This window comes from Lepisma saccharinum, chromosome 2, assembly GCF_977018435.1.
Source record: "Lepisma saccharinum chromosome 2, izLepSacc3.1, whole genome shotgun sequence".
Classification (NCBI taxonomy): domain Eukaryota; kingdom Metazoa; phylum Arthropoda; class Insecta; order Zygentoma; family Lepismatidae; genus Lepisma; species Lepisma saccharinum.
In genome coordinates this window covers 134,108,429-134,126,779 of record NC_139230.1, presented here as the reverse complement: position 1 = coordinate 134,126,779, position 18,351 = coordinate 134,108,429, and the positions used below count along the sequence as shown (strand labels likewise).

Below are 18,351 nucleotides of genomic sequence, written 5' to 3'. Positions count from 1 at the left end.
ATTTGATTACAAAGAACACCCATGCTAGGCCAGGATTCCAAACTCTGTAGACCTGGGGTTGTAGCGTATGTGATAAAATTGTTTCATGTGATAAAATTGTAAACGAATGTTAATACCAACTGGTTAGAGGTTTTTGGAAATTAAAAACTTTACTACTTTTACTTGTACACCTTTTACATTAGAATGCATATGCACACTCCATTTAATAATGAAGGAAGATTTAAGATTTAATGCAGCACATGATGTTGAGAATTTTAACTGGCTGGGAGGAGGGGGTGTTTACTTAGGCCTGGAAGTCAGCTGGGAAATGCTTTGCAAGAATTTCTGCTAGCTGGAGGATACCCCCATATCTCCCTCTCGCTTAAAGACTGTTTTAATGCGACCTGTTGAGACCAGAATTACTTGCAATTTCGAGTATTGTTTTTGGAAAAAGACCAGCATATTGATGAAAGTTATGTGAAGGAATGATCCTTCCTGATGATAAAGTAATGCCTTGTGAATCCTTGTAATCAAGGTGTTCCAGATTCAATCCCCAATGAAGGCGCAGTGCGGGTTCAGTCCCAATCTTCATGATTGGGCATAAAGTGTACTTGCATTTTTTTTTTCTGAGAGAAGGCCAATTATGGACACGTTCGAAATTTACACGAGCTTAACGCGTTATAGTAACTGACTGTCCCATTAGTTTCATCATGCTGTCCCAAAAGTCGCATTTCACGCAAGAACGAGATTCACCAAACGCACGGGCCAGGAGGCTGGTTTGTTTGGTGAGAATCGTCTGCTGTTTGCGGACAACGTGCACGCTGATGGATTGAAACTGCACTAGTTCGGAAAATGTATTATAATTTTAACAGATAGCGATATGAAGCCACGTGCACAAGATGAGTATGCCATAACTGTTCTTGGAATGCGATTAAAATGAGTAACAGTATCCAAAGTAGAGTTTATTTTTGCCATTGGGACATTCCTTCTGCTTGACGCCATATGGAAACTTTCTCTAAAACAAAACGCTGCATCTGCGCTTTCACCTAGAGTGTCCCATTCGCCTGTAAAATAACTGGTTTCACCAGATTCACGAGCCCAGTTATTTCCGTTGAATGCGTTCGTTTTGTTAATACTTTCGGAACACACCTTATGTTTTATAGACCACTGTGCACTAGGCCAGTACTCCTAATTGCTGGGCTGTGGCTGGGTACTAGGCCTTAACATAAATCATACCAGGTAATAAGAGGTCCAGTGGTTACCAATTAATTTAATTCCAATTTTACATTTGTCAACAGGCCTAGACAGAACAAGCTTTTATTATTTATATGTATGTCATTATTTATTAATATTTAAAAATCTATGGTGCAAATGAATGTATAAAGTTTAAAAAATAGAAAGGGGTTAATTGTTTGGGCAGGATTTCAACTTTTATAAAAAGAAGCTGTTGTCTTACAAAGATTGACAAGGAGGGAAAGTGAAGTTCCTATTTTCTTTAGGGGATTGGGGAACAAATATTAATAGTTTTGAACTTCCACAATCCACAATGCAAGTTGAAGTTGGGCATAAGTGCTTTGAAGTGTCTACTAGAATTTGCAACATTATTACATAGAATTTTGTAAACTGACCAATCAGCCAGAAAACTATATTTTATGTTTGTTTTTCTCGTTTTAGATTTCTGGAGACATTCAAAGGCTGAGGGCCAAGAAGAATCTATGCCTTCTTTAAAACAAGTGGTATTCTGACTGCAATTATTTTGAAGTATCTTTATCATCAATAATGTGTCTGTGCCTACAAGCAACTTTCCGTATTCTTGCGTCTATAAGCCGAACTTTTATCCCCAGAAAAGTGGACCAAAAAATGGGGTGCGGTTATACACGCGAAAGATAAGAAAAGCATGTGCGGCTTATACACGCGAATGAAAGGAAGTGCAGCTACTGCTAGGATACTTAAATACGTACGTTGATGTGTTAGCTTTATCACATAACGGATTCATTAACATCAAATCCAACAACAATGCATCTGTAGCAGGCTTTGCAACAATATGATATCTTATCTTTAAATATCTTTTTGCAACAATATGATAATATCTTATCTTTGAACACGAATCATCCTTACTGTCGTATTGATCTGGAAACCATTCAGTAAAGTGCAGTTGTTAAAGAAGGTTGTGGGCCTGAGGTCAAGCTTGGTACTATCAAAGGGAGGATGTCTGGCAGAAGAATCAACTACGATGCTCATTTTAAACTTCAAGCGATACGATATGCTGAAGGAAACGGTAACAGATCTGCAGCGCGATATTACGATGTGGACGAGTCTAACATTCGTCGATGGAGAAATCAGAAGGAACAACTTGCTGCAACAAGTGGCAAGAGAAAGACATTTCGTGGAAAAGGAGCCAAATTTCCACAGGTAGAAGAAAAAGTTTTGGCCTTTGTAATTGAGAGAAGAAGTGCTGACTATGCTGTAACCGTAGACATGATAAGTTTTCAAGCTCGTGAAGTAGCTTCAAAGTTAGACATCAGTCGTCAAGCTTTCCGAGCTAGTGCGGGATGGTGTTCACGTTTTATGCGTAGGAAAAGTTTATCGCTTCGCCGTAGGACAACAATTGCGCAACATTTCCGTGCAGACTTTGATCAGAAAATTGTTAAATTTCACAAATACGTGATTCGAATGCGAAAGTCCAATGATTCTAGCTTGTCTCAGATCGGCAACGCGGACGAAACACCTATTTACTGGGACATGCCTATGTCCAGCACAGTTGCACCGAGAGGCTCGCACACCGTATCGATCATGACCACGGGTGGAGAGAAACAACGATGCACTGTAATGTTGGTTTTTCTTCCGGATGGAAGGAAACTGTCACCGTAAGTTGTGCTGAAGCGTAAGAATGTGCCAAAGGAGGCATTTCCGCCGGGTATTATCATATGTGCCCAGCAGAAAGGATGGATGGAAGAAGAACTGGTATTGGACTGGATAGACAAAGTGTGGAATAGAAGGTCTGGTGCATTGCTGAAGCAAAAGAGTTTGCTGGTGTGGGACAGCTTTCGTTGTCATCTAACAGACAGAATACAGACAAAATTGCAACAGTTGAAAACGGATGTAGCTGTGATTCCTGGAGGTCTAACGTCTGTTCTGCAGCCCCTAGACGTTTGTGTAATTCGCTCGTTTAAAGCTGCGTTCCGGCGTCTGTATAATGACTGGATTAGTGCAGGAAACCACGAGCTTACAGCAACAGGAAAGATCAAACGTCCGACTGTCAAGCAAGTGTGTGAATGGAATCTGGCAGCATGGGAAAGTGTAAAGTCGGAGACAATTGTGAAGGGTTTTCTGAAGTGCGGCATATCCAATGCCCTAGATGGTACCCAGGATGAAATGTTGTGGGATGATGATGTTAGTGATGAAGATGACAATACCTCTTGTGCAGAAAATATTTCAACGAGTAGCAGCAACGACAGTGAATAAGGGCTTTGAGGACTCAAACTGAATGATACGGTATTAATATGTAGATCATTGCGCTAAAATAAAGGTTAAAATACTTTTAAAATACTTACTTGAAATTGGCTACCTACGCAAAAAAAAAGTCAATCGTGCGGCTTATACACGAGGTGCGTCTTATACACGAGAAATTTTATTTTCCTCAAATCTAAGGCCAAAAAAAAGGGTGTGCGGCTTATACACGCGTGCGGCTAATAGACGCGAGAATACGGTAATCGTTTTTTAATAAGAGCTGTACAATAAATTTGTAATAAATTTGTCAGTGTTAATGTATGTTCTATGTTTGGATGAAAGATTTCCTTGTGTATAGCATTTAGTTTAAATTATTTTTGACAATTCTAGCCATATCATGTAAAATTAACGTAAACCTCCCTGTCTTCATATATAATTTTGTGTACTTCTGCATTCGAGTAGTATAATGTAGGATGAAAATCCATATTGGACACTTCATCCCAATTAAAGGAAGATTCATAATGTTTTTCCATTAACTTTTCTTTCTCTGCAACGTTCATTGAATATTACGCTGCATGTTAAAAAGACAATCTCGTCTTACACAATCAACATCCCGCATTACAAACATGTGCACACAGGTTAGAGCTATTGTAATATATACATGTACAGTGTCTCTCAAAAGTTTTAGGACAACGACATTTGAAACTAGGCAACCCAATTTACACAAGGCGTTGGTGGGTTGCGTGTAGAGTTAGGCTCAATTTCAGGGTTGCCACATGCACAATAGATATTTATAAAATACGCGAAAGAAATAAAAACAAGTAATATTGTATAAAATTATTAAAAATATCACTATTATATCGCAAGTGACAAAATTCTTTCTGAAAGAAAAATAATAGGTTTTCTAGTATTTCATCGCTGATGAGTCTACAGAAAGGAAAGGAGGTGAGACAAAACGAAAGGTGACAAAGGAGAGGAGAAAGAGAAAGCGAAAGGAGAAGAGGAAAAGTATAAACAAATAAATGAATTTACACACATTCAAAGGGATATTTTCATGTATAAGATCGTGAATTATGATACCCTAACGATAATTGTGTACTGCTTCAAAGACATTGACAAATATTAATGAAATAACTATTTACATTTGTGGCAATTCAGGACATACTAATTTTACTTCTTTTCCCACTCGAGTTTAATGCAAGGATACCTCCGCAAATATCGAATGAAAAGTTTTCATCATGTGCAATTCTCCATTAAATGTTTTCGCCGAGTCGTACTACTTTTGTTTTCTTTGTTACAAACAAGTATTGTTCGCACATGACATGTAGGAGGAGAGTTGCATCTACAACCTTGGTGACAATGAAGTTCGACCAGAAAGGAATACGTGATTAAATGCACAGAGGCATAGGCGGTGGAATGGGTGACCCGCAGAAGTGAGGAGGCGTGTAAGCAGGCAAGAATCGTGATCCCAGCATGTTGCACCCAAGGTCACGTAAAGAACGAAAACGGGGAACAATACGCGTGACATTGAACTTCGACCAGGCACCAGACCCATACGGAAAATTCCAGATAGTGGCGCATTCGACGGAAGCATGGCGTCACGGACACGATAAGGTAGTCCGCCGTATATAAGCGCGTGCTGTGCACCGAGGAACCGCAGTGAATCATCACCATGGCCAGGGGCAAACCTATTGACAACACCATGAGGAGAAGAGAGGTGGAGTTGCAACGGGATGGACTCAGTGAACGGGAAATAGGGCGCCAACTGAACTTACCCAAGTCAACCGTCCACTGCATCATCAAAGACCACCAAAATATGGGTACTACAGAGCCATGTAAGGACCCCGGTCGAAAACGCCTGCTGAGCGTGCGTGACCTACGGATATTTAGGCGCTATATCCAGACCAACAATCATGTTTCTGTGGCCGAATTACGACTGTGGACTCGGGAGAACGCTTTCACATTGAAGTGTCAACCTGAACCATTCGCCGTTACCTACAGCAATGCGGTTACCGAGTGTACAAGGCGAAACGTAAACCCTACCTTTCCATGTTGAACAAAGGCAATCGACTACGGTGGGCACGAATGTACCGGGGATGGACATTTCGGGAGTGGAACAGGGTTTCGTGGACGGACGAATCTATTTTCAATGTTGTGTACGGGAAAATACGGAAAACAGTCATTTGTCGGAAGGAGGAACAGAATGAAGCAAAATGTTATGCACGTCGGGTACAGAAACCTGCGTCAGTGATGGTATGGGGATGCATGACGGCATCTGGGGTTGGCCCACTACACGTCTGTGAGGGCATTGTGAATGCACACGCCTATACACGCATACTGGAGCGGCATCTTCCCACAGTGCGAAGGCACCTGTTCCACAGGCGGCGTCTCATCTTTCAACACGACAATGCCAGGCCTCATGCAGCGTGGCTGACAAGAGAATGGTTGACTCGCCATCACATGCGAACTCTGCCATGGCCACCATCGAGTCCCGACCTTTCGCCCATTGAGAATGCGTGGCGTGTTCTTAAGCGACGTGTGCAACAGAGGGGACCCACGACAGTGGCTGCTCTTATCGCCTGCCTGCAGGAGGAATGGCACCGCATCGATGTGGAATACCTTGAACGACTCGTCCGCAGCATGCCCCGACGCATTGCCACGGTTATTCGCCGACGGGGCGGCGTCACACCATGGTAAACAGGATCCCCTCTAACAGTGGTCGAACTTCAATGTCACGTGTAGATGGCCGAAAATGTTTTATTTTGTGTGGACACCATACATTGCTGCGTTGCAGCGGAAATTTATGTTTTCCTTTGTTCCATGTAGCCTGCTGAATAAAATATGTTGAGCATATGCATGTGTTCTCCTTCTTTCACAACGCACTCCTATATTTGTGACTGGTCGAACTTCATTGTCACTAAGGTTGTACATTTCACATTGGTCAGCTCCTTCTACTTGCTTTCAGGAGCGAAAGCTCGTAGAGTAGTGTTTACCTTTCAGGACTGTCAATCTGATGGTCGTAGGTTCAAACCCTTCCGGTGGCAGAAAATTTTCGAAAGTTCTAGACATATCCCATTGTGTTCATTGTCCACGCCGTCTGAAACGGAATGATTCAGTTTGGGAGGGGAAATATTAAATTACAAAATCTTCATTTCAACGAACCGAGAAGTGGACAAAAATTGGATAATTCTTATAAATATTCAAATTACATTCATGTTTTTAGTGGTATAATCGCAGGTAAAATCAAAGATTTTACATGGAAGATTTTACCTTGCTCTGAACTAAGCAAAAAGGCATTTCGAACCGATCTAATACATTCTCCGATACATTTCAAAATATTATTGAATGTTTCATCTCGATAATTTGACCAATGCATCAATTCTTGACGCTGATACGATATTTTCTGCAACTACCTCTTCTCTTCAGTCCCTTCTGTTATTCTCTTCTCCTTCACCTCTCCCCTCCTTCTGCTCGCTCTGCTTTTATCTCATATCGCCTTCCCTACTTTTCTCGCATCTTATCTCCATCCCACTCATCTCCACTCCTCGTATCTCCTGTCTTAGATTTCCGACTCCACTGCACTCTTCTCCTCTTCTTTTCGTTCTTCTCTTTTTCTCTCCTTTACTTTACTCTCCATTCCCCTCTTCTTGTCTCCTCTTCTCCTCTTCTCCTCTTCTCTCTTCTTTGCTCCATTTTCCTCATCTATCCTAGAATCTTTATCCATTCTCCTCACTACATCTCCTCTCGTCGTCTATCCTATCTTTCTTCTCTCCTCTACTTTTCCTCTTCTCCTTTCGCTTTCTCTTTCTCCTCTCCTTTGTCACCTTTCGTTTTGTCTCACCTCCTTTCCTTTCTGTAGACTCATCAGCGATGAAATACTAGAAAACCTATTATTTTTCTTTCAGAAAGAATTTTGTCACTTGCGATATAATAGTGATATTTTTAATAATTTTATACAATATTACTTGTTTTTATTTCTTTCGCGTATTTTATAAATATCTATTGTGCATGTGGCAACCCTGAAATTGAGCCTAACTCTACACGCAACCCACCAACGCCTCGTGTAAATTGGGTTGCCTAGTTTCAAATGTCGTTGTCCTAAAACTTTTGAGAGATACTGTACCATATATAGTATAGTACAATATAGTATGTAAATTCATAGCATTTCCAACATTGGTGGTGTTCTTTATATTCCTTTTGTGCTTGTGTTTCGAAGTCTTGGGCCTCCCCAATGGCACAGTGGTAGTGTTCTCGCCTTGTATCCTCGGTGGAGACACATACTGGTTCGGATTCCACTTTAAACTTAGGTCCAGTCCCGGTTAGCCTTTCTGTGCATAAAGTGAACTTAAAACAACAATTCAATCAATCCATCGAGGTGTTGGGCCTGGTTCAGGAACAGAATCAGTTGGCTTTGATATTCAATGCTGCTGCTCCAAACCCCATACATTCTTGATAGTGGTATATAAACTGAATATTACAATAATATATAAAATTCCTGCATTGTCAGTTCGTGTCGTATGACCAATAAACCAGGAGATATGAACTTGTTCTGATTAATGTCCACTCACAGAGCATATCGTAGTTATGAAGTACATGCAGTCAATTTTGCATTTATAATATGTGAAAATACATTAAATAATCAGTTAATTTTCCTAACTTTCTTCAAATTTCGTAATTGTGAGAGTTAACAAAAGTACAATAGACACGTTAATGTGTTTGCGCTTATCTCTTCCCCACGCACAAATTTATTTCAAGGTTTTGAAGAGTTTTTTCATTATTATTTAATCCAAGGAAGGCTCTGATAGACTTCTCCGGACTAACCCTACCGTTTAAAATGTGATCCAAACCACAGTGGAAAGGGGCTCAGCTGTTGGTTGTTAAAGCAATCGGAAAGCGAAAATATAGAAAAGTATGTTATTATTTTCAAGGAAATCTAACAAACTTATAGTTGCCATGAAACTAATGCCATGCTTGTGCACTTATTTGCTATCAAAATTGTAATCAAAAGTTGTAATTTTGTAATCAAAACTTAAGTGCCACAACAAGGAAAAGGTAGTGAATCAAGTTCATATTTGCCTTAATGATTTTGCTACACTTTATTTGAACACTCTCCTCTAACAACTTTTCAATATTAGTATACATTATTAAAAAATATAGTTTTATCTTGTACCTGCATACTTTCCCTTCAATTGCTCTTAAACTAACGGCAATATATTTTATAAAAGTATATGGAGAGTAAAAGATGAATGGAGGTTACTTTGCAAATGAGCTAATTTGTTACTTTTCCATCTTTCATTCTCGCAATTACCTTAGCAACGGTACTAATGGCAAGCTGGTTATGCTCTGACGATTGGAATCGCAAGTAGATTAAGCAACTGTGTTTATTCTTTGTGATTCCTTCATTTTCTCTTCCTTTGTTATGCGAAGGCCCCTGAGCTTTAATGCTTAATTATAGACCGGATCATTTCATTTAAAGAAATCGTCTGAAGGAATACCATTCCATTTGTTCTATCCTTGAAATGAAACTCTAACAATGTTAACACAAAGACATGTATTCTTGATATAGACCCGAGATTTGTTTGCTAATACAATAAGCACCATGCTTTTCCAAGATATCAAAACACTTTTTTTTACCACCAGATTAAGTTGTAAATTTTAGGATGGCTAAGTCAGACACCAAGATGGAGGTGAAATTTTAAAATTAGTTTAAAGTGTGATAAAAACCAAAAAAAGAGTATCGAATCTGGACGTAGAAAAAACTGAAGTAGTCTGAATGGAAATTAAACGAACACATTACCTCTTGGTGAACGTGAATCCAGCATCAGAGGTTGCTAACAGGCAAATGAACAGAAGTACCAGGAAGTTGTCTGCAAGAAAGAAAATAAACAAAAAAAATTATTCTCAAGCTATATGTGAATCATTCGGGTCAATGATCTCCTGCAATTAAGAACAATTTAGTTGCAACTAAGAAGGAAGTATAAGATGGTTTATTGTTTATAAAAATAACCACCTATTGAGTGCCAAAACTGGGGGACAAGGACTGTTTAATTTTCCTTGGTAGATAAGGCTTAGCAATAAGAGACCATAGTACGGGTGTAAAAAGTTGGGGTCACCTGCATCCACGCCCTCCTAAACACCGTCAATGATGGAAAGAAAGCAATGAAAGCAGAGAAAATATTAAGTCTACTGCGCCCAAGTTAGTAGTCAGAAAAACTTCTATTCACCAAGTCATTTGTTTTTCACATCAGTTTTATTCAATAAATCACTAAAATGCTGACCAAGGCAAAATTTATTGTAAAATAAGACATTATAAACGTGGCGTTTCCACCCTCTAACAGGGTCTTCTTGAAACAAAAATTAACAATCAAAAATATTTATTTTAAAAATATTATTATTATATTTTATTAAACATGGAAACAAGGCTTAATAGTGTTACCAGTTTCATTCCTATCTATATTTCTTTCAATTTCGGTTGTAATTCAATTATTTCATTTGTACGGAACCAATTATGTAGAATAGGAATAGATGATTGAATGAGTTCATTTTTTAAGTCCACTTTATGCACAGTAATGTTAATCGGGACTGTACCTACAGTTTAAAGTGATATCCGAACCACTATGTGCCTCCACCGGGTATTGAACACGGGACTCCTTGATTACAATGGGACGACGCTACCACTGTATCATTGGGGAGGCCGAAGAATAGATGAGTTGAACAATATTATGTGTTTGACATGGAAATTCTGGTATTAATGATTTCTACAACAATGTGACTCAAAACGCACTAAAATATAAAAAATATACAATATTGATCAATATTCAGAATATTTTAAATGGAAAATGATGAACATTAAAATTAGAAACAATATCTTCTCTCTTTGTTATAGTTGTTCATGTGGTTGCTTATTTATTATTATTATTATTATTATTTGGCTATTTTAAGTGGCTTTTTTACCTCTCGGATTAATTACAACAATCAACAATGAAACTAATAGGGATAAACAAAATGAAACATTGGTGACTCAAGCGCTGGGACAATTTCGCCACACTGTCCCGCTACAGGAGTTTATTGCAGAACTATTGCTAATAAACCTTCATCAGTTTGATGCAGGCTCTATTACTAGCAGAGTGATATTTGTAAGGTGTTGGAAAGGAATTCCTCCCTCTGAGTTAATGCCTGTTTCTCCTTTTGCCATATCTGCACATAAAAATCTGTTGGTCTACAATGGTCAATTTAAGGCGAAATGGGAAGTCTCCCTTCGTCTTTTCTTGTTTACCTGAAAATCGGAGAAAGGCAAATAATCCACGAGAGGAATAATTCAGGGATGACTTGTCTAAGTAAGATTCGAACGTTTAGTTTATTGCTTTTCTATCTAAGAATATACTGTTATTATTATCAACAGCAGGCTCCTACACATGAGGGGCCATGCATCCCCTCCTAGAAGAAAATAACGATGATGATTATTTTAAATTTTGAAAGAAAATCGATTTTATCTTTGCCCAAATGAGTTGCTTGTTTCTGGAAACAGGTGGGCTCCAGAAGTATGCAGTAACACAAGGGCTGTTCAACCAAAAAAAAAAAAAATGGTAATATTAACCAGCTATTTCGACCTGTCTCCTTCAAAGTACTCCCCTCCACTGTTATGGAATGGCCTGTAGGTCCTGCAGTGAATTCTCCTTAATCTCTTCTATTGTATAGAATATATGACCTTTGAGGGTTAATTTCAACCAGGGGAATATTGAGAAGTCTGCTGGTGCCAAATCGAGGGAGTAGGTCGGTTGCTGAAAAGTCCTGAAATATGAGTGGCTGATCACCTGTTTCCACTCTAAACTCAATGTATCAAGTAAATGTAGCGACGTAAAGCCATTATCATATTTTTTGCACTTTTCATTTTGCAGGTGCTTGTCGATAGAGCCTGTGATAATTAGCTTGGTGAGCTGTTACCAGTGTTCCCATCTTGATACAATGAAGATGAAGGAGATAACCCAGACGAAAGCACGTATACCAACCATGTATTCTATTCAAACCAAATTATTTCCCTCGCATGTGTTGCTCATTTTTCTAGTCTCTTCAGACCTATCTCTTCTGACTCATCAATTACACTGTAAAAAAAAAAATACACTTCTTGTACACTTTTGGTACACTTTCTTGCATATAATATGCACAGGATGTGTACTGAAGGTGTTGCAAAAGTGTACTTAAAGTGTTCTAGATGTGTGCGACCCGAAATGACGAAATTTTGTACACTTGTTGCACACTTTGGGGACACATTCAAAGTTGTGTGCACTTCTTCAACGCTTTCTGTACACTTTTGTTTAAAGTAAGTGTACACTTCTTGTACACTTTTGTAGCACATGATTTCATTTTGTGTTGTTGGTCATATCGATTGTTATTTTATACTTTTTTGACAAATGAATATCTTATGAACATAAATCAATTTCATTATATAAAGCAGTAACACACTTGAAAGCAAGCAACATTAAACAATAACAAAATATAACTATTTTTTACCTGGAACACATGGAAATCGCATTGCATCATGAAACTATTAATACTTTTTTGTTTAATGTACCAATTTGATAATTGGATAAATCTCATTAAAATTGAAGAAGGATAAAGTTGAATGTTCCGAGGAAATTAATAGATTTTCTTAAATCGAACTATTCATCTTTAAAGCACACCAAAACAGATCGTTAACTTCGGGGGGCTGGTTGTTCCTACACCGGCCGCTAGATGGTTCTGTCAAAATGTGTACAAGAAACATAAGTTTTTGTACAACAAATAAAGATACGTTCGATTGTAATCATAGTGAAAAAATGTGCTTTAACACTCTTCGAAAAATAAGTGAACATCTAAGATACAAATTAAAGAAGAAAATGTACTGCAGTGAATAAAAGTGAATCTCCCATGAGCAACCTTTTTGATTCTGGACTATATAAGTAGAAGGTACGTGTGTCGCAGAGACATCATGGCATCCGGTCCGGGGAGGCCCAATCCCTGAGAATCAAGGTGGAAACCTAACGGTGACAACTGAAGCCCTGATTGTATAGGTAATCGTAAGTCGGTCTCTCTTGTGTCACGCATCGTGGGCCAATTATTCCAGGTGGAAGCCGTAAGTCTGGAACGGACAAACGGTACCAATTGTGCCTATACGGTGGTTAGGTGATTGCGAGGAACCTTTTTGGTTGAACACGTTGAGTGGAGCAGACATACGACTTGCAATATTTTTGAAACTGTTTTCCCTTACTACCTTCATCCTTCCTCTTCTTTGTCTTGGGCTCTACAATTAGTTTGGAATTTGGATTCGCTTCTTTGGATTGAGTTGTCAGTTGGTTTGAGTTTGTGCCTCTTTTCCCATAGGATTTGCGTTTGTTCTATTGGATCATATAAACAACTCACGGTTGTGGTCTTCTGATATGCATCATGGTCTTCCTGCAACGCTGCTACGACAGCGAGAAGGGGTGAAAACCTTCACCGGAGGTACTAAACGGACTGACGGTCCAAACTCCGAGACGATGCTCGATTCACGAAGTACCAATGATCCAATGCAAACGTCCAGCTATTCCACAAAACACCGACGTCGCAATTCCTATGAAGGATTACCTCTACCTCAACGACAACGATCTAGATCACCAATTAAACGAGATACAGGAAATACAGCTCATGCAACCCAACTAAAATCCAAACAACAGGATAATAGCTTATACAACTTCCTGCTCACCAATTACGACACCAAATTCAACACAGCAAAACATGTGTTCCAACAAACATCTAAGTATGTACCAAGGGCACAAATTGCACAAATACTGTTCACCCGTAATGGCATCATATTGAAATCACCAGATCCAGACTTTGCAAAACTAATTAGAAACAAAGCTTCTTTTGAAATTTATGGAACCAAAGCAAACATCCAAACACTGAATGCTTCCACTCAAAAACAACCACCACCACCACATAAATCCCCACTACTATCAGTAGTCATCAGGGGTGTAGAACCTGTCTTAACAGACGAGGAGATCTTTGAGGAACTGGAATGCGAAGGTGTACAAATCCGCAAATGTATCCGTATTCGCAATAACAACGGACCCACATACATGGTGCGGGTCCTAACAGACTCACAAAATGCTGTAGACACACTACTACACAGTGGAGCATACATATACAGACGCAGGTACAAAGTTGAACCATCCCGTTCTCAACAACCTCTTCCATTGCGGTGCGAAAAATGCCAACAATATAACAAGCACACTACCGCTGCATGTCCAAACCGAGATAAATGCGGATACTGTTCAGGACCCCATTCAACCAAAGAATGTCAAAACCAAACTGCTCCACCAAAATGTGTCACATGTACGGAAAACCATCCTACATACAGCTACAAATGCAAAGCCAAGCCAGAAGCAATACCTGAACACCCCGACCTAACAGTCCCCCTGCGCACCAATGACACTGCTACGGAACCTGACAACTCACTACGACATCCTGTAACAGTGGAAGATCTAATACGTTTCTTCACACTGACTCTCGAAAATGTGCACCCATTTTTAAGAACGCACATATTAACCCAAGTAACGGCATCGGCAAAAACCATTTTCAACTTGCAACTCCATGCAACATACTCTGGTCCTCACGTGCATTTCCACATATCCCACTTGGAAACTGCGGTTTAAGGTTTTGAATATGGCAGTACGGAATATGTATAATTTTCTATTTTTAAATATCCGATCCGTTTCTAAACGAAAAGCTTTATTGCAACACCTGCTCTTGGAAGAATCTGTTCACTGCTTTGCGCTAAACGAAACCTATCTTGCTCCAAAAATGATCTGTCATATTCCACCATACAACATCTTACGCCACGATGGCCCGCCGGGCTTAAGAGTAAACGGCGGCACAGCAATTGGAGTAGATAGAAAATTACCATATCGAACAGTTACCTTCCCACCACACTTCCACTTGCCAGAACATACTGCTAGTACAATCTACTTTCCATCCCGGGTCGTTACATTTGCTACCATCTATGTAAGACCAGGGGAGACTATTCCATACCAATTCTTTCAACATATCCAAACCCTTAGCAAACATTATATCATAGCAGCGGACATCAATTATCATAGCCGAACCATGCAAGACAAAACAAACTTTTTACAATTTCTGGACCAAAACACTACAGCAGAATTCCATGTACTGCCCAGAGCCACACGTCCCATAAGTAACACTACCCCTGACGTTGTTATAACATCAACATCTCTAAGTGCCTGCTTGAACATATCTGTGCTGGATTCCATCGGCAGTGACCATGACCCAGTGAAAATTACCTTAAATCTTGGTAACCGCAATACGAGCAGTACAATACAACCTCGAAAAATCTGGTGTTACAACAAAGCGAACTGGGAGGCATATAGTGAAAAGATACAGAATGCTTTTTCTCACCCGCATCCACCACCAAACAATTCAGAGGAACTCGATACGGCGGTGGAACATCTTACTGCTCAGATTACCAGTGCGGCAACCACTAACATACCTACGACCACTCTCAATAGTTACAAACGAAAGCTACCTCCGCAATATCTTCACCTAATCACAGCATCACGACGAGCATACAGGGACTATCTCCAGACCAGAAATCCTGAATCCCTTAACTTACACCGTCAATGGCTGCGTACAGTTCATAACTATATAAAAGCTTATAAACAACGTCGATGGATTGAAACGTGCAACCAATTGAGTGACGAAAGCCATCCCACAAAATACTGGAAACGTTTCAAGGTGCTCTCTGGACAATCCAGTAGTACTCCTTATCCGATAACAATCAAGGACGCAGCTCTAAACACAGACACTGAAAAAGCTTATGCCTTCGCAAATGCCTTGCAAGACACTTTCAATCCGACACCGCAACTAGCTCCAAATCTCCGCCTCCAGACCAAAATTGACAGAGTCACAAACCCCAATAACAGGGAACTGCAACCCAGTAATACGCACACTATTGATCCTACAAATGCTCTAACTGTTCCTATCACAACAGACGATATTATCAATACTGTGCGTAGGAAGAGAAACACTGCTCCCGGATTGGACAATATCACATACGTATTGATTAAACAGGCCCCGCTTGCATTGCTGTCCTTTCTGGCCATTATCTACAATTTTATCCTCCGCACAGGACACTACCCGACAGACTGGAAGATTTCAAACGTTCTAATGTTCCCAAAACCAAACAAAGATAGTACCAACCCAACAAACTATCGACCTATTCAGCTCACATCAACCTTTAGCAAAATATTCGAACGCATCATTGTTCGACGCATACACATGCACTTACAAGCACACAGTTTACTTCCGTCGCACCAAGCAGGCTTTAGACCTCAACACAGTGTCCTTGATAATTTATTAAAACTAACGACTCGCATCACAAATCATTTCAACACATCCAAACCATCCTGCCTAGTACTATTCGACCTGGAGAAAGCATTTGACAAAGTATGGCATACTGGACTCATTTACAAGCTCCATAAATTCCAACTACCGCTTTGCTATGTCAGATTAGTACACAGCTTTCTAACAAATAGGGTCGCTTATGTCACTGTAAATGGAGCGATGTCATACCCCATTTTCCCTTACTCTGGCGTTCCACAGGGTGCTGCTTTATCACCATTACTCTACATACTATACGTTGCCGATATGCCAAAACCCCCACAAGTTTCTATCTACCAATTCGCTGACGACACCGCATTTCTCGCCTGTTGTTCAACCATCCAAGCTATAAACAAAACTCTCCAACCAGCTTTAAACTCCTTCCAAAGATGGTGTGACACATGGCGTCTCACAATTAATGCTCTCAAAACACAAGCATTGGTGTTTCTGCAGACAGGCTGTCGCTCGAAGATCCAAAGGAACCCAACATTATTAAACATCAAAATACGGGGAACTCCAATTCTGCCTGCCACCACTGCAAAATATCTGGGAGTCATATTTGACTCCAAGCTAACCTGGAAACCTCAATTGCTCAACATCGTCCAAAAAGCTACAAATCGTCTGAGCTTGCTCAAACGGCTAATTGGAACATCCTGGGGACTCAACTCCCAGGTTGTCCTACATACCTACAAGGCTTTCCTTCGACCAGCAATTACTTACGGCCACACTGCATGGATATCAGCCCCAGACTCATTCTATCACAAACTACAAGTTCTGGAAAGACATGCTCTTCGTTTGGCCTTCAGAGTAGTCCTACCAAGTCCTACACGACTACTGTACGAGCGAATAACCTTTCCCGAAATCACAACCCACATCGAAGCCATCCGTCACAAATATATAACTGGTCGAATGAACTCGCACCATCCACAACTTCTTAGCACAATGTACGAAGATGCTCTACACGACTGCCTTCCCACATACCACTGCACACCATTACAGCATCTCTTAACCATGTACACCTTCCTGATAGATCCACAGCATCCTGACTACCAGCTGTATAATATCCATCATCCTCCGGAACTACGGCACGTGATATATCCAACACATGCCGCACCATAGCAAATTATTACTTTCCTAACAGAAGTAATTTTCCCACTACTGCATAAATAAGATCTAAGTGAACTACCCTCAGAATAAATAAATATGTACCACTTCATTACTGAAAACACTTAGACCATCACCTTGCAAGGGAAAACATTTATGGAAACAATTCACTTACCAAAGAGAAGGTGTACCCTTCTAAATGGAAAACGAGGACAAAGAAAATGTCGCAGAGATCATGGCATCCGGGGAGGCCCAATCCCTGAGAATCAAGGTGGAAACCTAACGGTGACAACTGAAGCCCTGATTGTATAGGTAATCGTAAGTCGGTCTCTCTTGTGTCACGCATCGTGGGCCAATTATTCCAGGTGGAAGCCGTAAGTCTGGAACGGACAAACGGTACCAATTGTGCCTATACGGTGGTTAGGTGATTGCGAGGAACCTTTTTGGTTGAACACGTTGAGTGGAGCAGACATACGACTTGCACTATTTATTGAAACTGTTTTCCCTTACTGCCTTCATCCTTCCTCTTCTTTGTCTTGGGCTCTACAATTAGTTTGGAATTTGGATTCGCTTCTTTGGATTGAGTTGTCAGTTGGTTTGAGTTTGTGCCTCTTTTCCCATAGGATTTGCGTTTGTTCTATTGGATCATATAAACAACTCACGGTTGTGGTCTTCTGATATGCATCATGGTCTTCCTGCAACGCTGCTACGACAGCGAGAAGGGGTGAAAACCTTCACCGGAGGTACTAAACGGACGGACGGTCCAAACTCCGAGACGATGCTCAATTCACGAAGTACCAATGATCCAATGCAAACGTCCAGCTATTCCACAAAACACCGACGTCGCAATTCCTATGAAGGATTACCTCTACCTCAACGTCAACGATCTAGATCACCAATTAAACGAGATACAGGAAATACAGCTCATGCAACCCAACTAAAATCCAAACAACAGGATAACAGCTTATACAACTTCCTGCTCACCAATTACGACACCAAATTCAACACAGCAAAACATGTGTTCCAACAAACATCTAAGTATGTACCAAGGGCACAAATTGCACAAATACTGTTCACCCGTAATGGCATCATATTGAAATCACCAGATCCAGACTTTGCAAAACTAATTAGAAACAAAGCTTCTTTTGAAATCTATGGAGCCAAAGCAAACATCCAAACACTAAATGCTTCCATTCAAAAACAACCACCACCACCACATAAATCCCCACTATTATCAGTTGTCATCAGGGGTGTAGAACCTAGTCTAACAGACGAAGAGATTTTTGAGGAACTGGAATGCGAAGGTGTACAAATCCGCAAATGTATCCGTATTCGCAATAACACCGGACCCACATACATGGTGCGGGTCCTAACAGACTCACAAAATGCTGTAGACACACTACTACA

At 40.2% G+C, this 18,351-nt stretch overlaps 1 protein-coding gene across 1 annotated transcript in view; it reads right to left on the bottom strand.

Annotated features, from left to right (window-relative positions):
* The window catches only part of LOC145984503 (uncharacterized), a 188,591-nt gene that overhangs the window by 83,202 nt on the left and 87,038 nt on the right, over window positions 1-18,351 (bottom strand). Inside the window, exon 2 of the mRNA XM_083118159.1 lies at window positions 9,227-9,296. Coding sequence (XP_082974285.1) covers window positions 9,227-9,296 — 70 coding nt within the window. The remainder of the gene's footprint in view (window positions 1-9,226; window positions 9,297-18,351) is intronic.